This window comes from Barbatula barbatula (assembly GCF_947034865.1).
Source record: "Barbatula barbatula genome assembly, chromosome: 16".
Classification (NCBI taxonomy): domain Eukaryota; kingdom Metazoa; phylum Chordata; class Actinopteri; order Cypriniformes; family Nemacheilidae; genus Barbatula; species Barbatula barbatula.
The window spans coordinates 688,741-713,170 of record NC_136779.1 but is presented as its reverse complement, the minus strand read 5'-3'; the positions used below and the strand labels follow the sequence as shown (position 1 = coordinate 713,170).

At 37.6% G+C, this 24,430-nt stretch overlaps 2 protein-coding genes across 2 annotated transcripts; both read right to left on the bottom strand.

The window, feature by feature from the left end:
• Positions 1-4,175: 4,175 nt before the first annotated feature.
• anxa11b (annexin A11b) lies at positions 4,176-11,071 on the bottom strand. Its single transcript, XM_079475721.1, has 15 exons — positions 10,745-11,071; positions 9,174-9,570; positions 8,801-8,832; positions 8,149-8,307; positions 7,970-8,057; positions 7,787-7,881; positions 7,586-7,699; positions 7,399-7,489; positions 7,224-7,303; positions 7,061-7,117; positions 6,729-6,822; positions 6,170-6,265; positions 5,747-5,805; positions 5,423-5,545; positions 4,176-5,273 (listed from the first exon to the last, which is right to left on the bottom strand). Exons 2-15 carry the CDS (start codon positions 9,559-9,561, stop codon positions 5,214-5,216), a joined length of 1,536 nt encoding a protein of 511 aa, XP_079331847.1. The 5' UTR covers positions 9,562-9,570; positions 10,745-11,071; the 3' UTR covers positions 4,176-5,213.
• Positions 11,072-18,932: 7,861 nt separating this feature from the next.
• On the bottom strand, positions 18,933-22,079 carry ppifb (peptidylprolyl isomerase Fb). The gene is made up of 6 exons (XM_079476593.1): positions 21,794-22,079; positions 21,486-21,516; positions 21,318-21,406; positions 20,841-20,937; positions 19,939-20,014; positions 18,933-19,854 (listed from the first exon to the last, which is right to left on the bottom strand). The coding sequence occupies exons 1-6, from the start codon at positions 21,941-21,943 to the stop codon at positions 19,719-19,721; spliced, it is 579 nt and encodes a 192-aa protein (XP_079332719.1). The 5' UTR covers positions 21,944-22,079; the 3' UTR covers positions 18,933-19,718.
• Positions 22,080-24,430: the final 2,351 nt, after the last annotated feature.

The following is a 24,430-nucleotide window of genomic DNA, read 5'->3' as shown; positions in this document are numbered from 1 at the left end:
ACATATCAGTGACAAAGTGAAACATCCGAGACTCTGTGATCATTCACACAACGAAAGAGATGTGCGTTGATCACATGTGTGTGTTTGATCAGCGGTGCTTCATGTACACACTTGAAACGCTTCACGCCACAGTTTTAGGATGCAAACCAACATGTATTTTAAGCTCATAAAGACTTTCATTTGATCCGGCATCAAGCCATTTCACCGACTGCAGATATTCCTGGTGTGCGGTTGAATCTCTGCACATCTCATGAGCGTTTCAGACCACAGGAATCTTCAAAACATCTGTACTTCATTTACTGCGTGAGGTTTATCTCAGCAGATTTACACAAGAGGTCACTAACCGAGTGATCATGTTTACTATAATGACACATGTGTGTTCTTATACATGTGAGCGACATGAAAAACACTTTCACCTTCCCACACATGGGATTTATATCAAATAAACACTTGCCACATCAAAGCCATTTGCATAGACATACACATTTAATAATCGTAGTTATTAGAACTTCTCATGTTATGTTTTAATATTAAATATAAGATTTTTCACAAATGCATTTTAGAATATGAAATATTTGTCATGTCAAGCAGTGAGAGCAGACTACCGCTTGACATGTTTTACTTCCTCATTTACAACTAGGGATGCACCGATGTACCAGCCGCATCTATTGGATTCATTTAAAACCATCGGCATATCGGCAATAGCATGATAAAAGGTCAATATTTTGACCCGCATAGGGCTAGACCCGCATGCGTCAAAGTGCTCTCTTCCAAGAAGACGACAACGAAGAAGTGCAGTTGTGAACGTGTGCCATGCACTGACAAGAGTCAGGAGAATATATCCATTAAAGTCTGTATTTTAGTTTGATTTATGTGCGAAAAACATTCTCGTCGCTTCAACTGATCCACTATGAGCGGATGGACCGATGTCACATGTCTTTAGTGCTTTTCTGGACCTTGACAACAACTGACACCATGACGTAAATGAGGAGGTCTTTAAATCTCTGGGATGTCTCCTAAATATTGTGCTCCGAAGACGCCGGAAGTTCTCTAAACATGTTTAACGTCATGTTGGTGGGGGAAAAAAATGCAGAAGAACTAGCAAGTGTTATCAAGTACTATGCAATCGACCAATATCGGTATCGGACGATAGTTGTTTGTTAAAAGTTCCATCGGTGCATCCATATGTACAACTTTATTTGATGTATATGTTTATTCATTGATAAGTTATGTTGAATCTTATTTAAGAGAGACATTGACGTGCGAAAAAGCAAAGATGAGACAGAAGAGACAGACATATAGAAACACACAAACAATACAAATAGATGAATATACAGATTAAGACAAAGTTAGAAAGAAAGATGAACAGACAGACAATATCGTTTTGTATAGTTTCGTGTGTTATTCGCACGATGACATTTCTGTCCTGTGTTTATTGCTGTAAATGAAACTAAAGTGAGTTGACGGGAATGTTCTGGATGTTTTTACCCGTGTTGAGCTCGTCCACAGGCAGCACCGAGCTGAGCAGAAGCGGCTGTGTTTTCTCCAGAGCCCAGCAGAACTCCTGGAAGTGATCTCGGTCCGTCTTCTCCACGAGCATCTTGACGAGCAGACGGATCTTCTCCGCGGTACCGCTGCAGTTCTGCTCCAGCTCGAGCCGCTCGGCCGGGCTCAGACTACCGGACCGGACCAGCAGCTCCAGAACCCGATCCGCATCCGCGACGGACTCCGACAGCTCCTGCTGGACCTGCTCTAACAACTCTACGTGCTTCGGATCCATCGCTACAGGATCGCGTGAAACTGAAAGAAACCAGAAGCCATATTTGTGGACTCGAATGACTTTTTCCTCAGTTCGGAGAGTCTCACATCTTTGCTTGTTTTCTGTTTCCGGTCGTGTGAAGGTGGCCTGACGGAGCCCGACGCTTTAACTTTCTTTCCATCGTGATGTTCGTGTTATAAAGTTTGAGAGTCTGTCAGAAAGTCCCGTGAATCTTCTGAGGGACGCGGAGCTCCGCCATGACTCCACAACTCCGCCGCTGATATCGTCTGCCAATCAAAGCGGAGCAGGGGGAGGGGCCTTAATACGAGGGCGGGGCTTCCTCACCGCATAAACGGGAGGAAGCGAGGCGAGGGCGGGTCTTGGAATTGTCAATCAAACCGGTTTAACGAGACGGGGTCGAGAGAGGCGTGGTATGTGACGCGGTGCGCTCGGGCGTTCACTGGAAAGTTGTTGTTGCTACTGTTCGTGTAATAATCAGACATTATTTATTTATCTATTAATAAACGTTATTTCTAACACACATTTTAACTATAAAAAACGTTAAAAAATTAGAAACTGCAGCGTCATGTGACGTCTTGCGCCGTAGTTCCCTAAACACGCGTTTATTATGGCTTTTATCATGTCAACATACCCCTGTTCTCCAGCTCAATATATGCAGTGATCATACACATGAGGTGGGTCAGAAATGTTCTGCTATACTTTTATTTTATGAAAAATATGTGCTTGCGTTGATCTTATTATAGCGTTTCCATCATTTCGTTTTTTAAATGTTGTTATTGAGTTCTTTATTTATATATTTGCTTTAGTAAATATCTTTGTTAGTATTTGCACAATAAGGATTGGTTTGTTTTTGCGTCAGCACCAGTACAGACAAAACCCTTTTAAGTCCGGATGCTATTGCACTTTTACCAAATATAGATTTCACAAGTACAATCTTTGTTATCCCGATCTAACAAAGACTGTACTTAAGAAAATCTATATTTGGTCTATTATCTGGACTATAAAGGGTTTTGCCTGTACAGGTGTTGACGCAAAAACAAACCTGATTGTGACAACTAGCCCCAGTCTCTTTCATTGCTCTGCAGATGTCAAGGTTTGTCGGTTCATAAAGTTAATATGAGTTCCCTGTCAAAGCTGTTGAATAAAGTCCAGCTGCTTGAGCAGAGTTTCCATATGAAACACTCGGTGAGGATGTGAGCTTATTTAATCGCACATAGAACACAGATGCTTTCAAGTCCTTATCTTAAGGGTCATTATGTCTTAAAATGTAACATCTGACATGGCTTTGAACACCTCACAGTGTAAACAAAAGAGAGAATGTTTGACCCAGATCACATCTGTTATAGACGAAACACCCAAAAATCATGATGCCATTGCTTTAATTGATCCTGTAAAGGTGCCCCACTGAGGTAATACACATTTGATCCGGTCAATGTTGCTCACACATGTTATTGTAGAGCTGCAGGCTCTTCATCACACATCATCACATCACACATGACCTGCAGCTTGAAATGTCACACGTTTAAGAGCAACATTCTATCCGCACCACCACATATGAAAGGCCACATACTGGTTCAGGTATTCTGCCAATTTATGCTTCCCTGTCAAATTTTCGTTACCTCCATACAAAACAGGACTAATCCCTCCCCAACCTTTACACCTAAATGACCCCAAATTCGAGGTTAGCATAAATTGACAGAACACCAGGGCCAAACGCTCCATATTAACAAATGGCGAGCTTTAAAACTATCATAAAACCGCGATTGTAACCTTTATCTTCGTAACGATATCCCACATGGTCAGTCAGCTATTTATTTTTCATCATTTATTCAAAATGCTCCGTGAGCCTGGTGACTGCAGTGTATACTTTGAGTTAATACTGTACATGTGATGGAATATGAGTAAACAGTGCTCATAAACAGCTGTTTAATATTAATAGATGCTTGGACCCGAAAATGGTATTCCTCACGTCACCATTTAACAACCGAAATAGATTTGTCCATGCTGTAATTGATTTCCAATAACTAATGAAATCATTTGTCATCAAAGAGTGAACACACATTAACTCAAAGAATAATAATAATTATCATTTTGGTTAAATATATTTAAAACATAATTTGTTATGCAGTCATTGTTAATCAATTTAAATCAATAATCTAATTGTAATTGAAAGAGTAAACTAAACACACCAAATGGCACTGTCTTTTTTTATTAAAAAAGTAGGGTTTCATTATTGATTTTAATTGTGGTCTTGTATTTTGTCACGTCAATGAAAAGAAAGTAATTTGTTTATGCTTGGCAAGGTTGAAACTGCTTTTGAAAAATGCAAATATCGTCTATTTTTGTGCCGCTCTGGTGTGCAGTTGTGGTCTAATGAAAGAGATGAAGTGAAACCTCGCTGAGAATCATTCATGAAGACTTTATTTCTGCACACACGCTGATGTGTCCTAAAAATATTAGTTGGTTTAGTTAACATATTACAAACACAGGTTAGTTAATCCCTGAATAAAAAGAGACTTCATCGTCAGTAAACATAACAACATATGAACAGGTGATAAAGTGTTTGTACACTGGAGATGAGGAATGATGGGTGACTGTCCTCTACTGGAGCAATCATATCAAATTCACACAAACCTGACCCGTCCTCATATTTCTGACCAACATCAAAAGAAATAAACTGCATATCAGGATAAAATGCATTATTTCTGACAATAATAAACAATGTTTAAAAAGTGTGCATGTAAATTACATTACAGTTAAGGAGATATTGAATTCATGGTTAGTAAATTTCTTGCAACATTAAAATAAATCTGGTCGTTCAGGGAATTTTATGCAAGTGTAAATTCCTTTTGATTTTGGGGTGAAATATCTTTTCTGTGAGATTAATGCAATAAAACATTAATGATGACTGACATTATATTACATTGTTTATTTTAATAATGATCTACATAATCCTTTATAATCTTTCGAGAACTGTGTTTGCGTAGATATAGTAAAGCTTGCTATATAAACTATGGCATAAAGCACTTCAAGTTACTCAGTTTTCCAAGGCATATAACATTTTCTAAGGCATTTAAACCATGTCTGATTATGTTCAACGGAGAACAGATTGTATTTCAATTCGAGGGATGATCCAACAGCACAAATCTAGGCATGATCACATATTTGGCATCCGGTACTGAAGATAACGTAAACGTATAATGATGCAAAAATACATCTATAGAAATCATGCACAGTCTGATTAGATATTGACAACAAGATAAAACAATTGTGTAATATAATATAATATTTCTGAGGCTCAAATAAAATGTTAATTTGGCTATGAAGAGCGAGTACAGAATTTCAAAGACTCTACAGAGAGGTTATGTAACTATTCATATGTATTCGATTAATATGACGATGGCACGTTTGCGATCATCGGTCTTCTGTGTCTTCAGTCACTTCCGCCACAGAGCTTCAGGAGAAGCTTTTTATAATCACCAGACGTGTCACCCTGCGCGCACACACACAATAAAGATATAAAGAATTACAAGTGTGTGATGTCTTTTTTACTAAACTTCAATTCAATTTCCTTAGATTTTTATAGCGCTTTTACAATTTGCATCGCATCAAAGCAGCAATAATGTATAATGTGTGACTTACAGAGATGGCGGTGTAGAGAGATTTCCCGTACAGACGCAAATACTCCTGTCTGATATCCAACATGTCCACCTCAGCGCGAGACACCATGACCCTGATCAGAGTCTGATCTTTGGTACCGGCACCCTGAAACGGAATAAAACTGTTTAAATAAAATAAAACATGACACGTTCCCAACATGTTCGTTTCAAGAGTTGTCTTTGGTACAATGAAATTCTTATCTTCAAGAGAAAGACGGGTTGGACATTGAATTATAAAAGAATATACAATACAATACAAACCAAGATACTACACAATGTGTTATGTACACATCACCAGATGATTTACCTGCATGGCTTTGTGCAGACGCTCAGCAAAGTACGCAGGAGTGTTTTTAATGCACTTCACTGAAAAACAGAGCAAATCACAGGTTAACTTCACATGGCACGAACCCCTCACATTATCCTCAAAACCGCACGCATCTAGTTATTTCTTTTTATAATAAATACAACTTTAACTTCAATAAAACTAGATTTAAAGTGAAAGTTTAGAGAGATTTGTCTGCTGAAATAATATTTCCATATGCAAAACATGTAGGCATTATATGCTCAAATCTGCATCTTATTCAAAGCAAACGTGTCACTCGCACACAGTAATCGCGGATTCGTTCATGTTTTAATCAGTTTCAGAGCTGTATTGTCCCGTCTGCTTTAATTAGATCTGCGATTGGCTGAAGGTTCTGCTCAGGACCAATCAGAGTGGAGTACCCACCCACAGCCACCATGCCAGACTCCACGTTTCCAGACATCTCGCCGCAGATGCTCTTCTCAATGTCCTTTCCACACATCTGCTGATACTCGTGAAAAACTGCAAACAAAAACATCAGTACACCGTCAATTCATTTACATTTAAATACCTTGATTGACAGTCACAGATGATTATCAACTTCAGCTATAACTGTGAAAAACTTAATCTTAAGGATTAAATTTTCATAAAAATGTTTTAGTTTGGAGCTAGAAACTGTCCTTGTTTAGAAAAAAGACGTACTTTGCTGTTAAACTATAAACATCTTTTTTTATTTCTGAGAGAATGATTACAACAGACTTCTGCCTGTGTGTGTTAAAGCCAAGATCTTAAAAATCACGTCACCTGGTTTCAATAGAACAATGACAATAATCCAAACAACTCATACTTTTAGTAAAAATTGAAGTAAAATGAAAGCTTGATTTTCTAGATGACTGACATTGAATGCTCGAAGGTGAATAAGGAAGTCAAAGGTCTTCCTGTGCTTTACATGTGTGTTTAACTGTGGTGGGCTGGTGGTTTCTACCTTGTCTGAGATGAGGTTTGCTGCGAGCACACAGAATGGCATTAAACTGAGACTCATCCGTGCCGACTTTCTTTTCTCCTGCGGCGTGGAGTTTCTATAACACAAACATGTGACATGCAGCTCAAAATACACCATGACACCAATGTAGCTCAGTGGTTTGAGGCTGGCACTTGCAACGCCTGGGTCGTGGGTTCGTTCCCAGGGATTGCAAAGACTTTACCTATGTAGAATATAATGCAATGTAAGTGACTTTGGATAAAAGCGTCTGCCAAATGCGTAAATGTAAATATAAGACTGTTTGAACAAGCAATTATAGAGTCTGTTTTCTCAACCTGAGCATCCTGCTTGGCCAGAGAAATGTCCACAGTCTCTTTCTCATCCCGATTACCCTGAAAGCAAAGATTAATTATATCTTATTTATTATATATATACATAGATATATATGTCATATAAACTGTTTATGTATGCAGCGACAGACAGAGAGAGAAAGTCTACCTGAGAGAGGGAGACGAGCAAGCGACGGAAATGTCCAGACGTGTCGCTGCTGATGGAGTCTTCCAGTTTTTTTCCATACTCTAAACAACAAAGAGTTTTCAGGAGCCATTAATAAATGTCCATTAGCTCAAAACATCTTCTGACGTCTTTAAAGTGTTTGACAACATCGACTCACCCGTCTTGTAGATCCTGTTGATCTCCTGGATTTCAGCATTGTTACGAGAGGACAGAATCTCGATCAGACAGGCTTCATCAGTTCCTGCACCCTGATCACACACAAACATCATCATGTACATTTGTTTATAGAGTTAAAGACACTTTGGATTTGACATTTATTCAGTAAATAACTCATGAAGTCTCACCGCGATGGCCGACTTGAGTTCTGAAGCATCAAGATGAGTAGGAGACTTTAACATCGCCAGGACGAGACTCTCAAAGTTTCCAGTCAGTTCTGACTTCAACTCATTTATCAGATCCTGTGAATCAGCAAATGCAACGATCGCTCTTTCACCGTGAAATACTTTAGTAATAAAAATCAGATGCTTAATTCATCGAATGCTCACTTTGCCGTAGGTGGTTTTGTAAGCAGCTGGCAACGGCACACGCTGCTTAATGGATCGACTGCCCAGAAGCTCGATAATAGCGTTCTCGTCAGTTCCTGTGACATAAACAAAACACAGATCCACTCAAGCAAGTTTCCGATTGGACCGTCTGAGAATGTTGTTCTACATATTGTTAATTCTCACCGAAGCCCTTCGTGGCTTTCCGTAAGACCTCGACATCTCTGAGTGGATCAGCACCAGGAAAATCCTTTATGGTACCACGGTAACCCCTCTACACAGACGTTATGGGAAGTAAAAGAGAAAATCAGCTCAAAACAATGAAGTGAAATAACAGCAGGGTCGTGACGTTGACCCTCTCTCACATTGACTGCAGGAACAGCCGGTGCGGCGGGTCCGGCTGGAACACCTCCTCCGTATCCGGGCATGGACGGGTTGGGAACTGGAGCACCGGGGTATGATGGCATGGGCTGCTGTCCTGGGGCAGGAACACCGGGGTAACCCTGAGGCATACCTGCTCCCGGCTACACACACAGACAGAGTTCAATGATGATTATCATTATGACTTTTAAGTTTAATTCACTTTATTACATTTGTTCTGTCTTTCGATTGTTACGGTTACACCACAAAAATAAAAAAGTTATATTTCAGCTTTTATATATGCTTAGTTTTCATGTAAATTTTTGGTGATTTTGTCATTCTATTTTTGTGTATTGCTATATAGGTTTAATGTATTCATTTCTAATGAATCATTAGTCACTCAACTTGTTTATTGCTAATGCAACATTTCAAATTTTTCTTATTGCTAACAGGTTTTTCAAAACGAAATGTAGGCTTCAATATATTTAGATTTAATTTCACACAAATGTTTGAAAGTTAACAACGATGGACTGTAATGCACAGTAATTAATAACAGAATTTTCATTATGAGTGTCTTTGCAAATGTCTATGTGTTCAAAAACTACACAACAATTTGATTAGACACAACATGAGATGTTGAAATAAAGAGATGCCTACAGCTCCAAAGCCAGGCTGACCACCCCATCCACCTGCCGACACAACACAACGCAGATTAAACTTTACAACGGTCCGCATCACACTGACAGCATGACAAATCATGTTTGAATCATTCTGTAGTTAACCTTCAATGAATCTGATTTGAAGCGGTACATAGAAAGTATCATGCACTGCTTTATCACATTAATCCCTAACATTTCATCAATGATGTTTAGCCATACACTTTTGATCTTAAAATCTTTGTTTATTGAACAAGAGGCTCTACAGACATCTGTCCGGACATCAAAAACATAGTTTTCCCTTCATAACCATTTATAAATTGCAGAATTTAAACTCCTGTGCTGAACTCAGAGCTCAGGCTAACAGCACTCACCCGCAGCGGGCATGTTCGGGTAGCCCCCGGGCTGGGCTGTCGGGTAGCCCCCGGGCTGGCCGGCTGGGTAGCCCCCGGGCTGGGCTGTCGGGTAACCCCCGGGCTGGCCGGTCGGGTAACCCCCGGGCTGGGCGGCGGGGTATCCACCTGCCTGTGGTGGGAATCCTCCACCCGGAGCAGCTGGATAGCCCCCAGCCTGAGCAGGGTATCCTCCACCCTGTTGTGGGTATCCGGCTCCAGGAGGAAATGCTCCTGGCTGAGGTGGAAAGTATCCTCCCTGGGCCGGATAAGCGCCGGGTTGGGGAGGGTAGGCACCTGGGTTCTGCTGATACGGTCCGGATCCGGGCGGGTAGCTTCCACCTGCAGGGGGGTATCCGGGGTAACTCATCTTTGACACCTGGAGATAAATAATAAGAGCGTCTTCACAGTGCGCTGATTTCTCAAAAAAGAACCAGAATGGGTAACAACATACATGTTTGTCTGCGAATTGACATTTTGGTAGTTTCTATGTATCTTGCCGCCCCAAAAATATAATAATTAAACGTAACAGTTAACATGTCATTTTGACTATACATCGGAAAACGGATGTTTATAAAACTTAAAACATTTAAACAAGAGAATTTGAAGAGATTTGTTCCAAAATGAGATAACGTCATGCTTTTGGTTATGTTGTAATGTTTTTATGGCTGTTTTTTGTGTTCTTATGGCTCAAATCAAAACAAACCAACTGCTGTTTGATTGAAATCAATTGCACTTTACAATAAAAAAATCATGATTTTTTTAAATCTCTCATTTTGGAACCAAACTCTTCATCTATGAACATACACGTTTTTAAAACCATAGACTTAATACTATAATTATTATAATATTCATATGTGTATGTGATAAGCTATGAATGAAACACATACGCTTTAATTTAAACATTTAAAAGAATCCAAACATTTTTATGGTAATCTTGTTGTTACTTGCCAAATACCCTGTTTACCTTAAACATGTAAATGACCTTAATCTTGTCGTATTAAAGGAAAGAACATATCAACACGATGCTGTACACGGCGTGTCGGTGGGTCAGCAGGTTTATCAGGTGTGTTCCACACACCAGCATCAAGACAACATTTCATTGTGGGTCGGAGTTCAGTATAAACCACAGAGCTGACACCAATGAACCCTGCTCGAATCTCATGAACACTCAACACCTGAAAGTCAAACACTCGACTCGTACACTACATACTTCAGAGTGAACTTTACACACGATTCTGTGTCCGTCCCATCGACCCCAACCAAACAAAAATGGCAGCCGAATATTTGAGATTACACAACTCACACAAACAAACCGGCCGGAACCACCCCGAGAACAAATCACATTCAAAACACCTTCATTTAATACACAAACACGTCGACAGAGATGAGTTAACAAACATCTGAAGAAGTTTAAGGCGATATGAATGACGGGTGGAATTTATATCTTGTTACATTAAGCGCGTGTTATAAACGAAGAGGGCGGAAATTGCCGCGCAAACTCGATACATTGTTGCAATATCGCGCGAATTAACAACGTAAATGATACTTACAGGAATGGATGAAGTGATCCTCGCGCTGCGTGTCCGTGGACTGAATCCGGAAGTGTGTATTTCTGATGTGTGTGTGTGACAGTGGGTGTGACCTGTCTGTCTTTCCTCACGAGAGCAAACACAAATCCAATACGAGATCAAACACACACTCGTGAACGAGGGACAAAACAATCACAGGCGTTCATATATGAACAAACTACAACATTACACTTCCTGAAGGAACGGCCCTTACACGGGAGGTTGCTAAGGTATTCTGTTTGGTTGCTAGGTGGTGACCCAAGAGCTCACTCCCTCTTCTCTGTTTGAGTTCCTCCTTCATTGTCTGTTACGTTTGATGTTTTAGAAAACTATTAAGATCCATCCAATCCAAACAATCCACGTTATTCTGTCATTTGTTCCTGGACGGGGTTTAAAACTAGTCCCAGACTAACCTTAATGTTTACATTTACATTACATTTAGGCATTTGGCAGACGCTTTTATACAAAGTGACTTACATTACATTCTCCTATACATTTATACATGGGTATCTGCAATCCCCTGAGATCCAACACACAACCTTGAGTTGTTAACACAAAGCTCTTACCACTGAGATACAGGAAAGCTCACTGGTAAGGTGGTTTGAGGTGTCTTAACCGAAAACACATCTTAAAATATCAGTGTGATTGTTTGTCTTCCAGGAATTGTTGTGTAACCTATGTTTTTAAAAACAATTTAATAAAAAATCCCGTAAATCACATTAACATCACATTATCCCTGAGGATATTTGAGGCGACACTCTCTCATCCATAATCTGAATTGTCAGAGCAGGAAAGTCCAAGGGAACATCGTGTGAAAGGTGATGAAGATGGCATGTGTTCAACACAAACAAACAGAGGATTTGCATGAAAACGACACTAAGCTTGTCTTTCACCTGTGTCAGGTGTGTCCCGCCCTCTCACCTGGATCAGAGAGAGAGAGAGAGAGAATACATCTCTCCTTCACATAAACTTGTTCAGAAGTTCAGGAGTGTTTTGGGGGGTTTGGCTTTGGCATCAGTTGCACCAGAAGAGTGTTTGGACAACAGAAGAAAAACGAGTCTATCAGAAATAAAAGAGAAAGAACCTGGCAGGTGAATGGATGTCTTCATAGGCATTACATCACACAGGGAAACACCATGTATTCACCTTAACTGAGAGTTTCTAACAGGCTTTATTGACCATTACAACATGCTGAACTAAACTTTCCACAATGAAACTATACTACACTTAACCATACTATATAACAAACCATCAAAAAAACTTACATCCACTTCTTAAGAGGCTTTTAAAAACTGAATTGTGTTTTTTTTATTTTCATTTTTTATTTAAGATTTGTAATGAATATATTTGATACCTCAGTATAAGATTAGATATTTATACTAATTATTAAAGTTAATATGAAAAGCACAACATTACACACAAATACACCCCAACTAACATATGCTAACTTTTGTTCTTCCATATAATAACATGGAGTGGTCAATCAGAGGCAGATGAAGATTTGTTATATTTATAGATTTAACTATATGCTTTGTTTGTTTATAAAATTCGCAGTAAATAAACACGTGCAATACTCAAGCATGAACACTAGAGGGCGGAATCGCCATTTACAGTCATTTAATTCTCCAAACACATTGGTGTTGATATTATCTCTCTTTATCACACTAGAAATCGTCAATGTTTGTTAAAGAAAACATAAGATGTCCTACTTTACGTTTCTTAGGCAATACCATAACACAATTGCTTTCTTTGTATAGACTTATGTCTTCTCATAATGCATCCGTTTATATATAAACACCATACTTTTTAAAATAATCTCCAATTTTTGTTGTTTATTCTTTTTGATCTCAAGACTTATATAAAACACTACTTATGAATATACATTTTGTGCACCATCCAATGGCGACGCTGCAGCTTATTAATATTCAGCAAATGCTGTTCCTCTGAGCTGACACAACACACAGAATGTCCAATCTTATTTCTCAACATGGACTCAGTGTGAGACACTATCATCACTGTCAGAGACACACAATCCACAGATCTCAGGATATTAATGCTGGATGTTTCATATGAAGATGAGTTTGATATCAGCTCTAGATGAGCATCTCTTGATCTGGGTTTATCTGTCCCTGCAGGACTCAGGTGATGATAGAAACCAGCAGATCAAACCAGAGCCGGACTCACATCTCCAAACCAACATCATCACAAACTTCCTTCATCAGCAGCACAGCATTCAGGTGAGAAGCAAGATCACACAACCATCATCTTATTGTATTTACTGTTTGCCTTCTCCGGAATGTGATTTATTACTACTGAATGTATATTTACACTATTGTTGAAACACAACTGGACAGACAGATGCGCAATAAAGCAAGTCACATAAAAAAATGCTTAGATGATGGATCGTTAATGGCTTTAAATTATACTTGACCTCCTTTTATCCTCAATTTTGACCACCAAAACATTCACACCAACTTGAATCAAAGATGCCAAGTTACAAGATGATATCGGGACAAATAACAAGAACGTTACTTTGCGTTCAATGTTTTTAAACAGTAGCGTTAGTAGTAAACAGCACAGAATATGTAGTTTGTGTTTGGCCAAATGGAGCATTGCATTAGATCTTGCATTAAAAAATCAAGTTTGACTTCATGAGGAAAACTGAGCATTCTCTCCTCAACACAGAGATGCAGACTTGAGGATCTGTTTCTTACAGGCAGACATTTATAAAGAGTTTTCATCTTTTATAAAACAAACAACTTGTTCTGTAACAAACGTCGACATTTCTGCAGAGGGAAAGCGGTTTGTATGAGAGCTCTCTGAACAACATCCTGGAAGGTCTGAGCTCACTGACAGACGACATCACCTGTGAACCCCAAAGCCCCTGCAAGAAACTACCACACCACTACTTGCGTCACCTGTGCTTCACTAAAGGCCATTACATCAAAGATGATTCTCGATTCTGACCGCACGTTCTGTATGATTTATTATATATCAGTTTATTTGTCACCATTGAGTTTGTTGGTGATGAAACTGTAATGATTTCATCGGAAAGGTATTTACTGGAACTGATCTTCATTGCAACATTTTTACCCAGAATTCATTGCAGTAGAGAAGTGTGTGTGCGTTGACAGCAGCACAGATCTGTAATGAGCTCCAGATGTGAAGCAAGTCTTCACTTCTCAAGAGAGACAGTACATGAAAAACATTCAGATGATTTTACTGCCAACATAAAAGCATTTACATGATGTTGGACAGAATTAAATACAAGAGACAGAAGAATAAAAAACGGAATTTAAAATGATCAGGGAAACACATTTTCAACACTTTTTAAAAGCCGGAAGCTTGATCTTTTGTGCTGGGTTCACACCAAACGCGAACAATCGAGTTCCACGCTCTTTATTACTCCCGTGAAAAGTACTTTGCATTGATTTTGTATGTAGTTTACTCAGGCAGAACGCTTAATTCACGTTTGGTGTAATTAAGCAAAAAGCAAAAAGTCTCATGATATACCCAGAATGTGATGCATGATGGGATACACTAAGCCATGAATATTCCAGATAGTGTGGGTTTAGCTGCGTTAACTACATTTCGTTACACTGTACTTGTATATGTGTAATGACAATAAAGTTGAATCTAATCTAAGGGCACTGCACTTTGGTGTTTTTAAGACATTGGACAGACTTGTGCTCAAGTGGCCAAGACCGCAAGTATGGGTATTTGGATGCAGCCTTAGTATCTTGAAAAGAGTTGACCTTCCAGTACAAACTGGAAGTGCACATTGATGCCCATTCTAACGGCTGATATTACCCACAACTCACCGCGAGTAGGCGGAGTTTGGTGACGCTCCACTGTATTAATACAATTAAATAACTGATGCGTCACTAAATTAACTAATATAACTATAGAGTTAACATAACATATGAAACAATGAATGAAAAAAGACTTCAATGGAAAGATGAGCTGTAGTCTGATGTGTGTGACAGTTAATAGGCACAATGTTATCTAGGCAACAACAGCCTCGTCTGTTTCCTGTTTGTATGTCCCGGTGCGTGTGTATTGCCACACACTCAAATGTATACACTTTTCCATAACAAAAACACTTCATACTTTTAGTATAGTATAGTCTAAGTAGGCGAATTGGGAGCAGCATCAGTAAGTGAGATCTTGGAGGCGCTGTTACCATAGAAACAGGAAAAGCCTTTTTGTTTTGTCGGCCCACCTGTGAGCATCAGTCTGAGTGAAACCAAACCCAGATTCACAGCTGGACACGTCCGAGCAAACTACTGCAAAGACACGAAGACAGAAAGCTCACCGTTAAAACACACTGCAGGACAGATGTGTGTGTGTGTGTGTTTGAGCAGTAACTCACTATACATAAAGAACTTTCTCATGTCATTGTGAAGAGAGCGCTGTTACCTTTTCTCACGGAGTAATCGACCGTATCTTCTGTTCCCAGTGGAGCGGTTCCCCGTATGTGCTTAAGGCCAGTCCTAGACTTTAATATATGTTACAGCTGTCTAAACTGAACACAACTGACGTATCCGATAATACTGTAGTGCTATTGTTTTGTCACAGAATGCACACCGGTAATGTTTTTTTGTAGATTTGTTTGTAAAAAGATTTAAATGTCCTAATTTAACTATGTCCTGGCTTTACCTTTTAACACCCCTTCAAAGAGTTGAATGCATCTGATGTTTATTCATGTGCTCAGTTCAAACCTTCAGTCCTCAGTTTAAAACTCATCTTTTGCCCTCCAAAAACGAGAACTTCTTAATAAGCATTTTATCTTGCTTTCTAAATAAAGATATATACAAATTCTTAAAGGGATAGTTCACCCAAAAGAAACCACAGAGTAATTCATGACAGACGTTTTATTTTTGGTGAGCTATCCCTTTAAATCAAGATACATTTACTTGATAAGGAAAGTGACCCAAGATATTTAGTCTTACTTCATGAAAGAAGAAATCTGAATTAAATCCCAGTGGGGAGAGAAAAATAATCCTGAATTGAGTTTGACCTTTTTATTTCTCACGCCACAGGCAGATTCTTTGCTTGTTTAAAACATAAGCTTACCTAATTCATATACTTCCTGTCATAAGACAAGACGAAATATCTTCAGTCATTTTTTGGTCAAGTAAACCGATTAGAATTTGTTGAATCAAGACGATGCTTTGCAGTGTTTGTACCTGTGTTGCTCAATGTCTGAAGAGCAGAACATCACATCACAATGCACACAGTGATTTGTAATGGCAACACAAACACAGATGAATGTTAAGTTCCTGTCTGTGTGTGGTGCTTGTTTGCTAGTTTTCTGGTGATTTCCAGCAGTGTCTCAACCGGCAGATTCACTCATTCAATATTCATTCAGTTTTATAAGAAAGCAGAAGAGCACATCATCCAGATGTGTGTTTCACAGGCATCAGTGAGGTGTATAGAAGCCATGTGTTCATGTTCTGAAGTCATTGAAGAGGCGTGCCGTGAGGCTTTTGGGAAACATTACGCTGAAGCTTTAACATATGGCCCTACAGAAACACTATATCATGTTTCTATAGAGACAGCCTGTCCCAGAATGCACTGCTTCGGAAATGCGTTATTTTGGTCACACTTTATAACACAAGCAATATTTTACAGATCTGATGTCAGTGCTTAAGTGATGCTTGGGCATTGGGAGCGGTTGCTCGGGAGACGTTATGCCGTCGTTAAGGAGTTCTAGGAGGTGCTTATTGGTTAGGGATAAAAGAGCAAGAGAATATTTGTTGTTCGCCCACTTTTCTGATGCAAACACATATCATGAACAGAATATGAAGACATCTCTGCTCAATGAGCTGCATTATTTCATTCAGGAATTCCTCTTGCTGAGATATTATTACAAGCCAACATGAAGTTGTAGTTTAATAGATGAGATGAGTCGTGGACATCTCAACAGAAAATCAGCTGTAATCCTGCGTCGAACTGCACGACTGCCAACGCAAACACAACACAACACAACACAGGAGAGATATTTGTGTGTGTATGAGAGGAATGAGTGAGCAGCATTTAACCGAGCTCTCACAAGCTTTCATCTGAGGACTTCCAGATGGGAAAGAAATGCAGAAGGCCAGTCCTCACGGCACTCTGGAACTCTGGGAAAATGAGGCAGAGTGGTGTGGCGTCAGCAGATTTAAGGGTGGACGGCGTGTGAGACAGAGAATACAGATTTTGATCAGATTTTGTTCTGAAACTTGGGTTACAACTTTTGAGGAATGAAAAGAGAATCAAGTGAGAGTGTAATTGTGTAAACAAACTCAGTTTGACACATTGTTGATCTCTTTTCAAAACTCTTTTTCTCCGGAGAAATATTTCAGTTTCTATTTGTTCTCCATGAAATCTCACTGATATTGAGATAATAAAACAATCTCATCAGTGATTGAAGAAGTTTATTTTACCGTTAGGATGTCCATATTCACAAACGCAAGAAACAAAACCGCACAAGGTCAAAGAAGAAATGTTCACGTTTACATATGATACTGTGTTAATAGATGAGAAACTGTGTTTCATCTTCCCTTCACATGTCAGCTTGTGAATCAGCGGCATCCCTGACTCTCCTTTAATGTGAGTTTACTCTCACTGGTCATGTAGATGAAGACCGGATGCTGTTGCCGGGTTACAGGGAGCATCTCTGATGGACCACAACTCACAGTTTAAACGAATAAGTAAATGATAACAGAGGTTTGGGATGAGCCGTTTTCTCTACTCTTTTACATACATAACTTGAAGGTTGTTGTGTGAATCACACACAAGGCGGTTCATTTGTTTTGGGGCACATTTTAGAGAACGTTGGTGGTCAGAATAACAAACAGTCGAACACTCATTTCCTCCAGTGATAACCGAACAGGCATTCATCTCCTCAGATGTTGGGGATGCCATCAAACCTGTCCAAAATCTCTCTCTTGTTACACTTCACAAAGTCATGACTTTTGTGTTCCCAGAGAAAGACATACAGATATCAAATGTATCAAAAGTGCAATTGGTATTTTTTTTATTTCAAAGGCAAATGTTTTGTGGGGTTGTTTAAATGATACTTCCTTCATTTTTGCCTGTGATTAAACATTGATTGGGAAGTAGCCAAAACCTTCTCAATACAAGACAATCTGTGAACCGGCTCCAAAATGAATGAACAAATGGGCAAAGATACAATGTTTCCTTAAAAAAGTTCTAATATATCTATTTTTGAGTTAGAAGACAAACCGTTCCCACTTACAGGTATTTATAACATTAGGTAGGGACCACAGTTGAGCGTTCATTGTTGGTGTCTAAATAAAGTGGACATTTTAGGAGATATAGCATGAAAAACTCTGGCATGATCCTTCTGTGTTAAATGAAGTAAATCCATTTAAATTCAATAACTGATACCAGAATTAAGCCGTTCTTAAACCAATAAAAAAAAGACATTTACGCTTAAACAAAAGCCCCTATTATTCCATATATAATATTATTGAGGTGAGAAATTGCTCTTCAGGATTCAAGACTATGAGAAAAAAGGGCTTGACGAGCTTTACCGGTATTTAGAATCATAATTACAGCTAAGGAAAACTGAATGCAACAGAAGTTGGAGAAAATATGGGAGGAAATAAAGTTCAAAATGCATCTGATCACCTGTCTAAGCCAATTAACTTTAAACGTATGTTTGCAAAATCCAAAAAAATGAGGCCAACCTTTTCCTAGGAATTCATAATTACCGTTTTTTTTATATAATGTGTTTTGCTTTTCAAAAAAGTTACGCAATATTTTGTCAATATTTTTGTTCTTATCAAGTAAGGCTCTAATAGTCCCTTCCGAGTGCCTACCCTTACTTTTTTCTAAACTGCAAAATGTGTATATTATACAGAGGACACAAGAGAAAATAAGGTAATTTAAAGAAAGCATGTTTGGTCAGTATTGCTCAACCTCTTACAATCATTTTTAACAACATATGACCCACACAACATTTTTGATATTCCCGTTTACGGTTTCTTTCTCATTATTCTATTTTATAAATATATTTATTTAAATGTGCAAAATAATGTCCATTTGGGTAAAAAATTCAATGAACAATAAAACTACAAAACAAAACTATGTTCACAGTGTTAATTCTTAAATTTCCTTAAGCAAAGTTAGCTCATGTAGTAAATGAAGTAGGTGTGTTTGTACTATACTGTGGTCGTTTATTTTACAGAAGCATGGGGAAATGAAAGAAATGGTGCTTTGTTTTAAGAAAATAAACCCATTTTTAAGATCATTGTGATTTTTTTGGTTTATTTTTACAATTCTATTTACTGTACTAAAGTAAAGAATACCACACTGTCTGAACACAGTATCTTTTAATGAATAGAACAAAGGCAGTACATTAAACACCACCATGCTGTATATGTTTTGGCAGACACAGATAGATATAGCAGTGAAAAACAGACATGTTCTGCTGCAGCACATAACACTCACATTCACGATACACATCAATGAAAGTCACTTCATTGCTTTATTACTTTAAACTTGTTTTAAACACTGATCCAGTCTGTCCACAACTCATACAGTGCAAAACTGTGTAACATATATCATCATTAAATTTGATATGTTAACTCAGTCCAGATTACACACACACACACGCGCACACACACACACACCTGAGAAAGATGATGTTAAAGCACATGTTCACAGTAGATGTTATTAAAGGAACAGTGCACCCTTAAATGAGAACAGTCATTATTTACTCACTCTTCTGGACCACTTTTGCGTGCTTTAAAACAATAACAGCATGAGAGTACCGACATGAGGCTGACTTTAGGGGTAAGGGTAAACCGTCCTCTTTAGTCCAGTGTCTAAATTTCACATTATCAGGCATTTGGCCCTTTTAAAGAGCAAAACGGTGAAAACAAACAAACAAACAAACACACGTCTGTCAGATGAAGTGTGTATGAAATCCCCTGACTTGTTCTCTCTACTTGAGTTCTCCGCAGTCGGTGATGCTGATTCTCTTGGCGGTTCTTCCCGAGCGAGAACCAAACGCCTCGACCTTCCTAACGACATCCATTCCATCTTTCACGCTGCCGAACACGACATGACGACCATCCAACCTGAAAGAAAACAACAACTCTCGATGTCACAACCGCCCGGTCTCACAATCTCAAAAACAAACTCCAGAACGTGTGTTACTGTACCAGTCGGTTTTAACTGTGCATATGAAGAACTGAGATCCGTTTGTGTTGGGTCCAGCATTAGCCATCGACAGAATCCCTGAAAATAAACACACAAGAACAATTGTTAAAGAACTCATGTCTGTCTGTGCTCATCAGATGATCAGGACTGGGTGTATATGAGGGTCAATGACACAACACTCTTTATGTTTTTTAGCAAATGAGTGGTTGACGAATAAATCGTGCATGTGTCCTATTGTGTTAGAAAACAAACTTAATATTACATTGTGTTATCTTATTAATAAAGCAACAAGCCCCTCGAAGAAGTGTGTTACAGTGCATTTTATAACAGCTAATGGTGTTGTGGCACGACGTGAAGAGTCATTAAACCCCCTCAGCTGTTATTAAACACACTTGTAACGCACTGCTTCTGGGGGTTTATTGCGTTTATAAACCGGTTATTCCATATGCGTAGCAAGATTTCATAAAAGAAAGAATATAAAATGATATTTAGACTATGTAATGCGGTCAGCTGATATAAATCAGGCTATTTTATAACAGCGAAGAACTCCCCTCAGCCAATCAGAATTAAGGACCAGAACTGACCGTTTTATAATATTATCATGTAAAACAGCACAAGAGAGATGTATCTTCATTGTTTGTTGTTTTAGTTTACCAAATAAGTAACACCAAATTTGCATATTAGTCTCTCAACTACCCAAATGTGCTTTAAACTAGATTTCTAGATACAAACTTCCTAAGTTTAATACATTTATTTCAACATGTATAAATGTATGTAAAAGTTTTAGTAAAAATGAATGAACTAAACAAGAATGAACAACAACAAACTGTTTCCAAAAGAGAAAATAAACGATTTCAATGAGCCAAAGTGAAACCCGTGAAGAATGTGATGCGTGTTGTTGTACCTGGTCCGGTGTGTTTCAGTCTAAAGTTCTCATCTTGAAATCTCGGACCGTAGATGGATTTTCCTCCAGTTCCATTGTGGTTTGTAAAATCTCCACCCTACACACAATCACTTGGATGTAGTTTAATGTGATCATTCTTTACCAACAAACATCAATTACAAACACACGTGTATGCCGTGATATGCTTTATATGCAGATGCATATTTGTGAAATGTGAAAAGTGACCCTACAGATTTACTGAAGCTCTTTTAGTGTGACGGATTAATAACTAAAAGTACAAATAATCTCTTTAATCACTCATGAGGTGACAAAACACGTCCTAATCAACCTGAATACACTTTACGTCATGTAAGCAATTCTGTGAATAATGTTTTAACCCAAAGCCAAACCCATAACTGCCTGTGTTTAAGTCTCTGCATCATCATGACACATGACACAGGTGTGTTTTCATCATACAGAGATGTGTGTGTGTGTTACCTGACACATGAACTGTGAAATAACTCTATGAAAGATGGAGCCCTTGTACCCAAATCCTTGTTCACCGGTACACAGAGCTCTGAAGTTCTCTAGAGAAAACACACATCAGTTATTACAGCCCTACAAAATCAATGCCACAGTAAACAAGAGTCGTCACGTGTTTCTCACCTGCTGTTTTGGGAACAACATCCGCGTTCAGCTGGATTTACAAACACAATAAAAGGTCAAATAGTGATAAAACACGAGAAGAATAAAAACAAAAGAAGTTCAACTAGATGAATAACGCAAACATGTGCGAACTCAACAGTTAGCGTTCACCGCATGTTATACTATGGACAAGGCGAATATGCTCAAGCTGCCGTTCATTCATTGGCGAGTTCACGTCAACCAATCATATAAAGGAACCGAACGGACGTCATTAATATTTATGACACCTTCGCCATAGTAGGAATCATACCGCAGCGCACTACACTTACTTCGAAGGTGACTCTTCCGAGCGGCTCGTTGTCCGCCGCGATGTCAAAAAACACCACCGGATTGTTCGTGACCTGAGCTCCGGTGGCGTACGTGCGCGCCGCGGTGAACGCGAGCGAACACAACCTCAACCTGTTACTGACGATAAACATGATTCCGGTTCACCGAAACTCCAGCAGCCGACGCGCGCGGAGAACTTCGCAAAACACACCGGAAGCGAAGGTACGCGTCAAGCGGAAGAGTTTTACTGTACTTTGCGCGTGCGCGTTATATCATTTATGCTCAACCCGGAAGAGACGTCTGGATCTAGTAACATTACAAGTATTTACTAACATTAATGTTAGCGTTATAACATTACAAGTATTCACTAGCATTAATGTTAGCGTTATAACATTACAAGTATTTACTAGCATTAATGTTAGCGTTATAACATTACAAGTATTCACTAGCATTAATGTTAGCGTTATAACATTACAAGTATTTACTAACATTAATGTTACCGTTATAACATTACAAGTATTTACTAACATTAATGTTAGCGTTATAACATTACAAGTATTTACTAGCATTAATGTTACCGTTATAACATTACAAGTATTCACTAACATTAATGTTACCGTTATAACATTACAAGTATTTACTAACATATTAATGTTAGCCTTATAACATTACAAGTATTCACTAACATTAATGTTACCGTTATAACATTACAAGTATTTACTAACATATTAATGTTAGCCTTATAACATTACAAGTATTCACTAACATTAATGTTACCGTTATAACATTACAAGTATTTACTAGCATTAATGTTAGCGTTATAACATTACAAGTATTTACAAGCATTAATGTTAGCGTTATAACATTACAAGTATTTACTAACATTAATGTTACCGTTATAACATTACAAGTATTTACTAGCATTAATGTTACCGTTATAACATTACAAGTATTTACTAACATATTAATGTTAGCCTTATAACATTACAAGTATTCACTAACATTAATGTTACCGTTATAACATTACAAGTATTTACTAGCATTAATGTTAGCGTTATAACATTACAAGTATTTACAAGCATTAATGTTAGCGTTATAACATTACAAGTATTCACTAACATTAATGTTACCGTTATAACATTACAAGTATTTACTAGCATTAATGTTAGCGTTATAACATTACAAGTATTCACTAGCATTAATGTTAGCGTTATAACATTACAAGTATTTACTAACATATTAATGTTAGCCTTATAACATTACAAGTATTTACTAGCATTAATGTTAGCGTTATAACATTACAAGTATTTACTAACATATTAATGTTAGCCTTATAACATTACAAGTATTCACTAACATTAATGTTACCGTTATAACATTACAAGTATTTACTAGCATTAATGTTAGCGTTATAACATTACAAGTATTCACTAACATTAATGTTACCATTATAACATTACAAGTATTTACTAGCATTAATGTTAGCGTTATAACATTACAAGTATTCACTAACATTAATGTTACCGTTATAACATTACAAGTATTTACTAGCATTAATGTTAGCGTTATAACATTACAAGTATTCACTAACATTAATGTTACCGTTATAACATTACAAGTATTTACTAGCATTAATGTTAGCGTTATAACATTACAAGTATTTACTAACATTAATGTCAGCGTTGTAACATTACAAGTATTCACTAACATTAATGTTAGCCTTATAACATTACAAGTATTCACTAACATTAATGTTACCGTTATAACATTACAAGTATTTACTAACATTAATGTTAGCGTTATAACATTACAAGTATTTACTAACATTAATGTTACCGTTATAACATTACAAGTATTTACTAACATTAATGTTAGCGTTATAACATTACAAGTATTTACTAACATTAATGTTACCGTTATAACATTACAAGTATTTACTAGCATTAATGTTAGCATTATAACATTACAAGTATTTACTAACATTAATGTTACCGTTATAACATTACAAGTATTTACTAACATATTAATGTTAGCCTTATAACATTACAAGTATTCACTAACATTAATGTTACCGTTATAACATTACAAGTATTTACTAGCATATAACATTATAACATGTTATACGTTATAACATTACAAGTATTTACTAACATTAATGTCAGCGTTATAACATTACAAGTATTTACTAACATATTAATGTTAGCCTTATAACATTACAAGTATTCACTAACATTAATGTTACCGTTATAACATTACAAGTATTTACTAGCATTAATGTTAGCCTTATAACATTACAAGTATTCACTAACATTAATGTTACCGTTATAACATTACAAGTATTTACTAGCATTAATGTTAGCGTTATAACATTACAAGTATTCACTAACATTAATGTTACCGTTATAACATTACAAGTATTTACTAGCATTAATGTTAGCGTTATAACATTACAAGTATTTACTAGCATTAATGTTAGCGTTATAACATTACAAGTATTTACTAGCATTAATGTTAGCGTTATAACATTACAAGTATTTACTAACATTAATGTCAGCGTTATAACATTACAAGTATTTACTAACATTAATGTTACCGTTATAACATTACAAGTATTTACTAGCATTAATGTTAGCATTATA

What these genes read in the sequence shown, in the direction of transcription:
- ppifb (XM_079476593.1), bottom strand. Translation starts at nt 21,943, where the DNA reads ATGTTTATCGTCAGTAACAGGTTGAGGTTGTGTTCGCTCGCGTTCACC. An exon ending in TTTCACAGTTCATGTGTCAG is followed by an intron (nt 20,938 to 21,317) that starts GTAACACACACA and finishes GATTGTGTGTAG; the next exon opens with GGTGGAGATTTTACAAACCA. An exon ending in TGCACAGTTAAAACCGACTG is followed by an intron (nt 19,855 to 19,938) that starts GTACAGTAACAC and finishes GTTTTCTTTCAG; the next exon opens with GTTGGATGGTCGTCATGTCG.
- anxa11b (XM_079475721.1), bottom strand. Translation starts at nt 9,561, where the DNA reads ATGAGTTACCCCGGATACCCCCCTGCAGGTGGAAGCTACCCGCCCGGA. An exon ending in GTCAGCCTGGCTTTGGAGCT is followed by an intron (nt 8,308 to 8,800) that starts GTAGGCATCTCT and finishes CTGTGTGTGTAG; the next exon opens with CCGGGAGCAGGTATGCCTCA. An exon ending in AACTCAAGTCGGCCATCGCG is followed by an intron (nt 7,490 to 7,585) that starts GTGAGACTTCAT and finishes GTGTGTGATCAG; the next exon opens with GGTGCAGGAACTGATGAAGC.